Consider the following 13,340-nt stretch of genomic DNA (forward strand, 5'->3'; position numbering starts at 1 on the left):
CCAATCTACCTCTACTTCAAAGCCATAAATATTTGAGAGGACGTGTGTGCGCAGCCTGAGAGGCTGAACCATGCCTTCCTCCAGTCCCTTAGCGGGACTCTAAACAAAACTGGAAAATAAAACTGATCCTTTTGCTGGGTGGGATTGTGCTATGCTAAGGAGAAAAAATATTCCCTCCAGCAGCTGTATGGCATTAAAAATTAAATATGAAAAAGTTTATTTTGTGATGTGTGTTTTTACCCTAGAGCAGATAGAATACATCAAAGAAGAGAAAATCCTCTTGATCCCTCAAGAATCTGAGAAAAACATAACATTTTAACAAGAGGCCCAAAACTAGTGAACATTCAAATAGTTTCTTGTAACTTTTAATGGCCCTTGGAGTATAACCAGCCAAAAAATTCCATCGTGATTTTCCACAGACTTGTTCCTGAACTTCATTAGATACTTAATTGCTCTATCATCTGACCTTGTCGCATCTTTAAAGCATTAACTGTATTAGTTGCATAAAGCATTCAGTAGCAGTAAATATCTTTCAGATTGTCAGAGCGTGTATGCTATAAAACATCAGTAATTTGTTGCTTATTTTTCTTCAGCTCTTTATTGATTTCATTTTCTCTGGCAAAGGTTTCTTTTTTCTCTTAAAGGAGAATCCTGAATGATTCAAACGGGTACTCCCAAGGGACTTATCTGATCCACTTAATGAAAGACAAATTGTTGTGTGTTTGTGAAACAAACTATTAAGCTGTGTAAGTCATGTTCCTCTAAGAAAGTATTTTGTACGCACTAGGAAAAGTGAGGAGAATGCAGCTTTGTGCTGGTTCAATACCGACCTATGGAGCTGGTAACTATGTGTCCAAACCAGTGGTCTCCAAACCTTTTCAATCATGAACACCTACCTATCAGTAAAACGTTTTTGAGCACCCACTCCCAGGACGTGCATATTATTTATAAATGATACATATGTACTAGGGTACTAATATATAATGTACATTATAAAATATACATTAGAAAACATGAGCTAGAGATGAAATAAACTGTTTTAAAAGTATAGTCTCCTATGTAATAATGGTAAAAAATATTTTCTTCCTGCATCCCAGTGGATTGTCCCTGCCGTGTGTGCCCCCCACTTCAGAGCCCACTGGTGTAAGCAGTGGCTGGAGAGGCTGAGCAGCTGTGGCAGCATGGCTGCAGCTCCCCACCTCCGCACCAAGCCAGGCCTTACAGGAGATCTTAGTCCTCCTGCATGATCCATGCTTCCAGAACTCTTCATACCTTGTGCACACCAAGCCAGGCCTTACAGGAGCTCTTAGTCCTCCTGCATGATCCATGCTTCCGGAACTCTTCACACCTCATGCACACCAAGCCAGGCCTTACAGGAGATCTTAGTCCTCCTGCATGATCCATGCTTCCGGAACTCTTCACACCTCATGCACACCAAGCCAGGCCTTACAGGAGATCTTAGTCCTCCTGCATGATCCATGCTTCCAGAACTCTTCACACCTCATGCACACCAAGCCAGGCCTTACAGGAGATCTCAGTTCTCCAGAACAATCCATGCTTTCAGAACTCTTCACATGCACTGGTCCCAATCCCAAAGGACCCAACTGATCCAATCTTTAAATTCATAATGGAATGGCTGCTCTGAAGTCATTTAGGCATTTTAAAAAATTACATATTGCTCAAAAGCCTTTGTAGCCACTCATGTATGGAATCATATCAGTAAAACGTCACCACACCAAAGCGTAGATCCAGAAACTATTTCCTACCTAAATGTACATTATCATTTAAGTAGCAGGCCAGCTTAAGCTCATCTAACTGATCACCTGGATCTTATCCTGAACTTCAGCTCCTCCCAGAATTGCCAAGAAGGGTCTCTGCAGACTTTCTAGGGCCTTAGCAAAATTATCCAGTTCTTTCTTCAGCAGGAAGCCAGCAGCCACAGCCATCCGCCCATGGGGTTTCTGCCTGTGCCAGCCCCACATCTTACCATGGCCAGAAATTATGTTATTCCTGATCAGAAATTTTCTGATTTATCAGCTGTCTTTTAAGTGTGAGCTTCAAAGTCAAAAGAATGAGATTTTAAGTCATCAAGAAGCGTGAGTTACAGTTATGAAAAAGGCTTTAAAAAGAAAACTGCAAACAAATTCCTCTTTTATAGAGCATTCCATCTGCAGATAGTATGGTAAGAGAACATCTTTTGTATGGTGTAGTTTTTGTAGGACAAAAGCAGACTCTAAAATTACAGCCAGAAATCTAAAGGAAGCAAATGCAAATAATACAATTAATGAGCCTACAGGAAAACGGAATTGGCTTAAAATACCTACCTCCATTCATGTAATGCTAAAGAGGGCACCTCCTAATTACATGATCTCCAACAACTGCTATTGTAACATGGGAAGTTTTTTATCTTGGCATACTCTTTAAAAATAATTGTGAGAGAACAGATGTACTTGAGTGACTTGACTTACTCTAAATGAGCTTGTTCTTGTATTCTTCATAAAGACGTATAGGCAAAGACTACAAAAGCTATGGCCCATCATGTTTAGATGAAGAACAATGTATCTGTCAACAATATTTTCTTCTTGACCAGCACACACATCTTCCCTTCCCAGCTAGAGCCTCATTCTAGTCCATTTAAAAGTCACAAGGCAAATATGAGGCTGCCTACATTTACGTGAGAGACATGTTATTGCTATTTCTGTTATTCCCGCTGACCAGTTTCCTATTATTTTCTATTTGAAGGCTCAGGTAGAAGACAAACACAAGAGACTTGGTTACCGAGAAAAAATTCCTGCATTATGCATAGATGTGCAATTAAAGGTAACAACTCAGATAAATTTGTAACAGCAAAATTTTTACAATGCAGGCGATGTGCTGAGCATTCTTCAATAACTTTGGCATTAATTTACACACAGATGTGCAGGTAGTTTGTACGCACCTTTTACCAAAGTGTGTTTGTCCGTGGGAGATGAGCGAGCAAGCACTCGAAGCTTTGGCCAGATTTTGTCAATCCGCTCTTGCTCAATCTGGAGAGAGGGAACACAAAAAAAACCCCAAACAGTAAAACCGTTCTCCTGTGATTAGCAAAATGCAAAATACATTTGTGTCCATGTGTCAGGTGATTCATTTCGCTACTCAGACCTGCAACTTTTATCCAAAAGCACAGAAAAATTTACAAAGCTGCGAATGAAGGCAAGGTCAGAAAAGGCAGTTTGCTACCACCGAAGCTCAGCTGTTGGCTAACATAGGTACATTTTGCAACAGGATCTAATCAGCCTTTCTCAGCATCTTCATGGATGTGAAGTTTCTCAAAGCTGATCAAACATGTTTACAAGTAACATTGTGTTGTTTTATTCTACATTTGAATCAAAATTCTTCACTTTATTTTGACACCAATAATGGCAGAATTTTCCCTGTATACCAACAGCAAAAAGGACTAAAACATTACATATACTCATGTTCCAGGATTCCATCAAACAATGCAAGGAGTAAACAAATGTGTCCATTCGTTAATGATGGACTCAAAGACATGATACAGAGTTTACTTTTTTAAAGCTGACTTCAATAGCCTGTATGTTAGCTTCATCTTTTATAAGGAGTTAAAAATCTTTGGAAGAATACCTTAATTATGTAAATCATTAGAGTGAGTGGATATAGCAGTACAGTAGGTGAAGTGGTATAAAATAAAGCAGTGGTATTAATGATTTTTAAATAAAGCTGGTTCCCAATACAGGTTGCATTTTTATGAGACAGACCTGTAAATTCCTGCTCAGTTCCTTCTCCTCTTTGGCAACAAGCTGCTTTTAATGTGCTTAGTTTGATTTCTCATAGACTAGTCCTGTGGTTCAGAACCTGCTGAATTAGGCTGGCACTAAACTGGCAGTGGCAATGCATCATGAATAGTAAACACTGCATTTTCAGTGGTATTTTGAATAGCAAAAGGCTAGTGGTAGAAAGAAGTAGAAATCTCTCCAAGTAGTCTTGGCTGCTCTGAGGTACACAACAGCACAGCAGAAAAAATATTTCAGTGTTCTCCCTATCTTTGAATACCATATTCACAATATTTAGTGTATCAATTACCTCTCCCTTCTCATTTCGGATCCTTCTGTTAAACTCTTTCCCTTCAAGGCAGAGAAAGTCTTCTCCCGGATGAATGATTCCACATTTTATAGCAATGGCACGGGCAGTGTTGATGTTGTCTCCAGTGACCATGCGGACTGTAATTCCAGCTCGCTGGCACTTTCTTATGGCTTCTGGGACCTACAAAAGCAAGATAACAGGAAAGAAAATTCCTAGATAAGAGATAAAGTTTAAGCCAGCTGTTTCCAATCAGAATATTTTGAGGCTAAGAAATTCATGAAGCAAAAAGAGAAATCACAAGTGTTATGGCATAAATAATACCAACCTGACTATTGCAGAATGGAGGTTACACAACAAGCAAGACAAATCTTGCATCAAGAAGCACACAAATGATTTTTCAGATCAGTTGCCCAAAGCTTCCCCTGACTTCAGTAAAAAGGAGCGTCCTGCAGCTTTTTTGACCTTTAGCATCAAGGTACAGCATGCTGAACCAAACATACTCAACATACATGAAAACAGGAACTGAGAATGTATGTATTTTGTACATAGAAGTATCTAACTTCTGATCCAAACTTTCAATAAGATTATCTAAAAAGTTCTTGTCATTTAGCACTACTACACTAATTCATGCAAGTCAACAGGTGGAATTCCTAAGTATAGAAATTTAAAATTTCATTAATAATTTATGCATTTTGAAACTGTAAAATTTAAACATTATTTTAGTTACAGTCCTTTCTGCATGAGACTTTTCCTTCTGCACAGTGTACATAACCGCTGAGAGAGAATTCAGAGCGTAACAGGTCCATGAGATTAATGTAGAAGCTGTATACTGACTTGGCATCCTATACAGCCTATTTTAAAAGGGTTTTGAAATTAAAATGTGCAAGTGCAAGGAAATTGATTCCTAATCATTAAATAAAACTCTTAATACATCTACTTGGGTATATGAAGTCAGTGCCTATAGAAAGGCTACATGTCTATACCTCAGCATCAGATGGGGAAAAACATACATTCCTTTATATCACAATAATAATGATGTATTAATTATTAATAAGTATCACTCTAATGAATGAATGCAGTCTTATCACACTTTTACATTATTGTGAAAGCATTCTTCAAGAAAAAAATAACATTATTTGACATAGAAGAGACTAAGGGCATCCCAAGATCCTCTTGAAGACAGAAACCCATCCCAGAGCTACAAGAACCAGGACTCCCTTTCTACAGAAGATGGCAAAGGACAGCTATAAAGAAATAAGAGGTCGCACTGGTTCTCATGTGTGGAGCAGCAGAGAGGTACTTGAAGTAGACAAGTGACAGTCTGAGAGGAAAGAGATTCCCAGAAGATGAGCACGACTTAGATAAGCATCTGAACATTAGGCAGTGATCCTAAGTAAACTTGCAGACAATTTGAAGGTTAACCCACAAGTTAAAATAGCGCCAAAGAGCTGGCCCTTGATGCTGGCTCAGCAATGTTGCCTAATACTCTCAATCTACATAATGCGGACATAAACCTTTATTAAAATATATTTTTTCTCAGGAAAAACTATTCACTTGCATAATGGCTCATCTGCTCAGTTGTGTTCTTCCTTCCTTAATCAACAAGAGGCAGTTGTGAGGCTTCTATTTTCCAAAATGCCTCACTAAACTAACACCTAATGGAGGATCACGCCACCCTCTGACTGCATCTACAGAATGTGCTCTTTGCAAAAATGACTCTGTCAACACAGATTACAGAATGAAAAGAAAAAATAAGAGACACAGACTTGTCTTCCCATTTCCTCACCTCTACTAACTGAGAATATCCTTCCCACAAGTTATATCCTGGAAACATTATCTGGACCTGATACCTTTTAACAAATGAAATAGACTTCTATAGGGGACATATAATCAGATTAAATCTATTACTTAAGCAAATAGCTCCTGATTTACCCAGTTTGCACATTAATAATCCTGACTATATCCCATTTGCCCATTTGGAATGCCCTCAGTATCCACTTTAACCGTGGTGAGCCTCTTGCATAGAATATGACAGATTTAGATGACTATCTGTAAAACCAGGACAGTGCATGAACCATGAAGGAGAAAAATAAATTACAATGCAAACAGAAAAAAAGGTCTATTCACATAAAGTGCCAGTCCTATTAAACAAGGTCATGGAAGGACAACCTAGTTTCAAATACATCTCAAATTCATATAGAACTACAGAATTCTACCTTTTTTTCCACCCCCCCCCCCCTATTTTCTATTCTATTTTCCTCTTCTCTCATTTTTTGGACAGCTAGTGGGTGGTATCTGATTTAATACTGTGTACAGTAATTACAGTTAAAATATTGTTCACAGTTTTTTATTGCTTTAAGGAAGAAAGAGTGTTGGCAGACTGAGTGGGCAGTGGAAGCAGATCTTTTCCATCGGTTGTGCAGAGCTTAAGTACACATTGCAAAATTTGCTGGTTTATTTTCTCTCTGCAAGGAAAACCTTCTTATGCAGGCATACATACATAAACTGCCCAATGCAGTAATATCTATCAGAATCAGGTGGCAAATAAATAGGTGACATTTGGAAGTGATTTACGTTCATCTTCAGCAATAACAGATTGTAGGCGTACATTGGCAAATCATTATAAGCCAGTATAGACTCATTAAAACAGATCCAGAAAGACTGTCAAAATCCACAGAGAAATCTCTACAGGAACAACCCATCCTTCTATTTGTTCTCGTGTATTTATCCAAGGAAAAAACAACACACGCACAAACCAAAAACTAAATATCAAGCAGGTAGTTCAGTGCTTGATAGAAACAGATGCTGATAATGAATAAGCTAGTGTCTGAATTAACCTAAATAACCAAGGGATTATGCAAAAGTCATGGTATCCAGTGGTTACACTCCAGATAACTCTGGTCAGTTGCTGGATGTCATTGTGGAATAATGCATCCAAGTAGTTTCTTTTAATGTACAGAAGGAAATATAAGCACAAGAAAGCTCCCAGCAGTATGATGAGAACAGATGTGGCTGGTGTGACACTAGTGACACCGCATGGACCCCGTCCTGGATCTCCCTGAGGACGCACGTGAGCCACGTGCCACAGGAGCTCTGTGCACACCGGGAGGCTCCAACTGTGCACGTGGGAACCCCAATGGCCATTTCAGTGAAAAGGAAAACACCGAGCCTTGCCCAGGAAAAATGGGGATGGAATTTAAGGGAAACTAAGAGCTCCCAGGATGGTGACACTGGACATTGGAATGACCTAATCTACCATTTCTGTCACAATAAATTCCGATATACATGAATACTGAGAATATTAATAGAAGAGCAGGTGTAGTAGCATTTCTAATTTTTATGTTCTTTTTCCTTACAGAAAGCACTTTGAAAATTCATAAAGTTTGATGGAGATTCTATTTAATAAGTGGGTTTAACACTGGCAAAATAGTAAGGTCCCTTGTAACAGCCTAACATCGTACTATTTGCATCTACAGCGGTGATTTCACCATTTTTACAAATGTATATTACAATATTCCCATAAAGTCAGATATTCTATACCTAGCCAGTTTTTCTGAAATTTATGGGGTTTTTTCTGTCTTGGGTTTTTTTTTTGGTTAATTTATTTCTCCTAAGATACTGCTACTGCTTTTTACCAATGTGTGGAGTAGTAATAACTTAAACATTGTTTTAAATGTTCTCATGATGTTATTATCACTTTAAAATGGTTTAAAGGGACAAAGAGGAAAACCAACCAACCAAACAAAAACCAAACCAACAACAAAAAAACTCCACCACCCCAAATTAAAAAAAAACACTATCTGAAACACAAGCAAACAAAAAACAACTGTTGAACATTTGGTAGAACTCTGAAATCGTACACATTTTATTGTGACTTGCAATGAAGTAAGAAGTGTTGCTGCATATTCTAACGTTAAACTACAATAAATTCAATACATTATTAAAATAATTATATAGAAATTTTTTTTCCTACCTTCATCTTCTTTGATCCTTTACACAGAAATCACACTTGACCTCTATTTTTAGCAACACTACTCATTTTTACCTCAAGGTCCTAAGAAATTATTCCCTATGAGATGGGAGCAGCTCTCTGGTAAAACACGCAGCAATCATGTGAAAGGATAGTTTGCGGCTATTTTCAATAATAACTGCAAATCCCGCTGCTCCCCGTTCCCTCAGGCTGTCATACCACACATAACCTGACTTGAAGCTGTTTCCTAACGAATGGATCACGAATCCATTTTGGAGAGAAAGGGGAGCGATTCACAGCTCCAGTGGTCACTGACAGTTGAAAACGTTCCTCCTTTATATATTTGCGAGGCATTGCTGCACACAGAACATTTAAAGAATATTTTAAATTATTTTTAAAGAGATGCAATGTCAGGTGTAGGGACAGATGGACTAGCAGCAAGAGACCACCTGATGACAGATAAAGCGAATAACATTCATCTGATGGATGCAGAGACAAGGAGTTTATCAGACAGCTTTCACCTACTAAGATCTACTTTATATTATAATCTTCTTGATACTGAAAAAACCCAAGAAAGTCCATTATCATACAAAGCATAGCTATGCAGTTGGCACCAGTAGCTATAATTTTACCATGTTAGTTTCCAAAGTTAGAGGAGACAGCAGTATGTAAAGCCTACTTTATAAAGGACTCGAGGAAAAAAATCAGATCAATTTATACTTTTGAAGGTTTTGTAAAACTAAAATAAATTCCTATCATTTCTAGTCTTGCCGTCAATTCTCACTGGATCAAATATAAAAATTTAGATGTGATTTAAAAAAAGATCCAGGAAAAATATAAAATGAGACAGAAGAATAAAAAATACAAAGATGGGTGCCAAACTGCTTGCTTTTTGTCGCATTAGAACCCACTCTTCTTGTGTAAGAGAAATGTGAATTTATCTTTCAATGACGTTACTCCTTAATCACCTACTGAAACAACCAGAGAACGCAAGAGTGGATTTCTGGGAGCGGAGGAGCGTTACTCGCTGCCCCGGCTGCTCCAAACAAAGACAGTGAAAATGTCAGCACTTTCAGCTCTGGGACTTCCCTTCTGCCACTGCTTCCAAACACTAACATGGAATTAAATCTCCACTATCAAGATGAATTATCAATTACCATATACATAGGTCAAGAAAGGTTTTACCTCTTAATCTTTGAATTTCTGTAGTCACAGAATTTCCAAGTGTAGTAGCTGGCTTGTGCTTCCACTGTGCACACTCAATACTGATTTTCTCAGTTTAGTTGGGCTGACATTTTAGTCATATTTTTACCAGCCATTTAGGTATACTATCCATGAAATCTGCAGCCTTTCTGGGGCAGAGCTTTTCCTTGTCCAAATAAAATATTAAAACCATTTTTCCTGAGTAGCCACCCATCTTAAGAGAACCAGTAAAGTGGCCCCCGTTACAGTAAAACACCGATCTCCAAGACTGTGCCATTTTTCTGGAAGGCGAACACATTGCAGTTGTAATCATGGCAACTACAATCACTTTGTGGCTTTACTTTCAGAGTTATGTATCACCACATTACTTAAAGGAAAATTCTTTAATATCTGGAAGCGCAATAAAACTTGTGCTAATCAGTCTTCTTGAACGCTACTCCTTAAGAGAAGGTTAAGTCATCTCAATCCTGGAAGTTCAACAAGCCCTATTTTGCTTTGTTTAAATATCAGGTGATTAATAGTTGATTTCTATCAAGTTAATTATTTGACTTTTTACCACATAAAGTCTGTTTCTAAAGCTGTCTTCCATCTTCTTTGACAAAGCTAATTAAAAAGAAAATAAAAATAAAAACTGCAAGAACTCTGTAGATCAATTTATGTTCAGTTCTCTGAAAAACGCTTTATAATGTCAGAAGTTGATATACCTCTGGCCTTACTGGGTCTTCAATGCCAACAACGCAAATGCAGGTCAGGTCAGACAAGATGTCGTTCTCGTTGTCCCAGTCAGGCTCTGGGCTGCTGCTGAAGTCTCGGAAGGCAACGCAGATAGTTCTCAGTCCATCACAGGCCATCGGTTCGATCACTTTCTTCACCATTTCATCTCGGTCCCGCGGTCTGAAGATACGCGGTTCACCAGCTGCATTAAGGATCCTGGAACATCTTTTTTTATTTATGAGAAGAAACAAAAATATAAAGTTGATAGTGTGATTTGTGGCAGTGATTTGCACGACTGCTGAAAAGTATTCCCTTCTATCAGCTCATTTCATTCAACACTTTCTTTTTTTGATGCCACGTTTTAAATTTCTACTGTTAATTTCTAGATTAAGCAAGAAGATTCACTATTGAAATATCACAGAGTATTTGTTTGTAACTTATTACAGAGACAACAAGAGCTCTTAATCCATTATTTCCTCAATACCCATGCAATTAATGAGCTGACAAAGTGAAATTGAAAAATCCTTATTTTCCAAATAGGTTTTACATAAAGAATACATTCATCAACTACCCAGTGTAGACGCAGTTCTTTGGCTAGGCAGTGATACGAAAAATAAGCCAAACAGTTCTGCAAGAGTTGGTGCTTAAAAAAATGTAGAAAGAAATCAATACCAGTTCATACTACTAAAGAGTGTCATATTTCTACTCTAAGTAGAAAATTCCAAATACCAGAATCCCCACATACGTCTTATTAGTGTCAGAATGTTCTCCATTTTGGAAAAGCACAGCAATGAATCCACAGAACTTACTTCTTCAGAACAATTTCAGAAGCTCCTTTGCTGTACATTCGGAAACTACCATCCGGCATTTTAATGACAGTACTCATCGACTTCCTCACAGAGTTGAAGGTGTAAACTTTATAGAGTTTCTCCTCAGGGATGAGGTTCCGAACAGGTTCATAATCCTGCTTCAAATCCAGGACGAAGCCCAAGAGACCACACTCCGTCTTGTTGCCTACCTGGCGAGGCAGCCCACCCTCCTTCTCTGGTGGCTGAAGAGAAGAAACAAATAGATATAAATGTCTCTAATGATAAGCAGTACCCAGTGCATTCTGAATAATTAATACCAAAGTTGCAGTGTACAGTTTAAGATCTGAAACTCTTATCTGCGCAGTCATGTGTCTCCTGATTTTTAAAAGCTCGCAGCTAATCCACAGAGCTGCAACAGACTTGAAGCACCCGCTCTCACAATGGGAAAATTTCTCTAGACGCAACTACTTCTGGTCTCCTGCACTTCTTTTCAGTTAGCCACTGGTAGCTCAATAGCTTGTGATGGTTAGGAAACACATCATTAAAAATGAAGTAGGTTTTTTTAGGTCAAAAATAATTAATTCTCATTTGTCACAGACTATTTCCTTTTCTCACTTGCTTAGCATTATATTGGTTTGCTGATACTCACGGCTATAATGGTGAGTTAAAGAAAGATTCTGTCCTTTTTTCTACTAGATATTTTTTATGTAAATCATAATAGTAATCATGTAATTATGTAATCATAATAGTAAATCTCAGTGAAAAAGGCATTTCCAACAATCCACAAAATATTAGTTCTAAAAGTACCTGTTTCAAGAATTACCATACTTTAGTCTGCTGCTTCAGACAACAAATGCTTTACATGTTAGAAAAAAAATGGAGTAGGCTAAACATTGTGCAACTCCTGACAATTCTTAGTCCTTCTAAGGACAATGAAGGCTTTACCTTCCCATTCAAAATATAAAACATAAATATATTTCATGTACAAACTTTCTCGGAGGTGCAATAGACCTCAAATAAAACGTTCCTCTGTTGTCAAGACTCCAAATTGACTTGAAGTGACCCGTGTGTGAACTGTAGACTGGCGATAACCTACATTTTCTTCTACTCAGTAGAATTAGGAAAGTGTTGCTTAAGCTAGGGCTAAACTAGACATACAGGAACCCAAAGAAGGGAAAGTCCTTTCACAACTTTAATGTGCATTGAAAACAGGGTTTGATTTGACTCAAGACACAACTCTAAGTCATCATTTTCAATCTGACTTCTGCCTCATATTTTGCAGAATTAGAACTACAGGACTATATTCAGAATCCATGCTTAACTTCATTATAGACTTGAAAATCCGGTGTACATTGGAAATAGGCTTCATAGGCAGATGGAAGCCCATACATTGCCCCTCAGTGGGATGAGGGGTAATGTAGGGAATGATTATTAAAATTAAAAATCAGTAATCCAACTTAGATATTAATTCTTGCAATTAGTATGGCCACAAAAAGGGAAAAGGGAACTTTTAAGAAAGCATTAGCATGTAAGCAGGTATTCCAGAAAAACATCAGTTGCAGCTGGTTTGAAAATTAAGGTCAGGTAAATACTAGTAGACTCATCTACAACTGAAGTAAAGCAAATAAACACAGATTTTCATAAGAATCACCTGTCACCAGGAAAATACATACCCAGTGACACGCAGATTAATGTCATTTCTTTTTCAGAGAGATGCATCTATGGTGAGGAATACATAATAATCTAAAAATCTCTGTCTCAAAGAGATTTATCCTTCAAAGAAGAACTGTAACATCTTTCCTCTATATGAACAATCATTTTTTACTGAGTTATATGGGTCATATTTGTGTTGCTATGACATTTTAGCATTACTCCAGGGTCAATGTAAAACACTGACACTCAGCAAAAATACTAATACGATATATTAATTTTATTGTATGGTATAACAACTTGCCCTGCAATAATCTTATTATGCTGTGATGTAACTTCCTTCTGGATTCTCAAATTCACTTAAGAATCCTTAATTTAAAACCCAAGAGCTTGTAGTTATGTGTATCTGGAAGGATTGTTACATCCAGTGGATACGGAAATCTCAGGAGTCAAAAAAATACCCTTTAAAATACAGTTTTGTTTAAATAAATCAGAGAAATTTTAATGGCATGGCAGGCAGGCAGTTCCTGAAACATGCCAAGAGCTTCATGTTTCTCAGAGCAACAGAGTCATCAAGTTCCCTGCCTGGGTAGTGGTGCTAGGAAAGACTGATTTCTTGGTGCACATCGCATCAAACTCTTTCCATTTTAGATCAAAATCCTCATTTATGCTTTGGCTCGCTCTGCCACTGAAGTCACTCAGTATCAACATTAACTAAAATATGAATGCGATCAAGCGACTAGCAAACACACACTGGAAACCAATGAAAGACAAAGTTCTTGTCATCAAAGACATACAATCCTAGACAATAGTTAATGGATATGTATGATTTCACCATGCCCTGATGTGAGTGGATATTGAGAAAATGAAAATCTACCCACATTTCACAATATGTAAAACTAAATTTTAGGTGT

The 13,340-nt window shown here is 37.7% G+C and overlaps 1 protein-coding gene across 7 annotated transcripts in view; it reads right to left on the minus strand.

The window, feature by feature from the left end:
• Positions 1–13,340, minus strand: part of ATP2B2 (ATPase plasma membrane Ca2+ transporting 2) — a gene marked incomplete at its 5' end in the record, with an annotated part of 164,422 nt that overhangs the window by 39,497 nt on the left and 111,585 nt on the right. For all 7 annotated transcript variants that reach the window (XM_080350820.1, XM_080350823.1, XM_080350822.1 and 4 more), the window contains 4 exons: positions 2,939–3,026; positions 4,081–4,260; positions 9,958–10,192; positions 10,777–11,018. In XM_080350820.1, coding sequence (XP_080206946.1) covers positions 2,939–3,026; positions 4,081–4,260; positions 9,958–10,192; positions 10,777–11,018 — 745 coding nt within the window. The remainder of the gene's footprint in view (positions 1–2,938; positions 3,027–4,080; positions 4,261–9,957; positions 10,193–10,776; positions 11,019–13,340) is intronic.

This window comes from Nesoenas mayeri (assembly GCF_963082525.1).
Source record: "Nesoenas mayeri genome assembly, chromosome: 10".
Classification (NCBI taxonomy): domain Eukaryota; kingdom Metazoa; phylum Chordata; class Aves; order Columbiformes; family Columbidae; genus Nesoenas; species Nesoenas mayeri.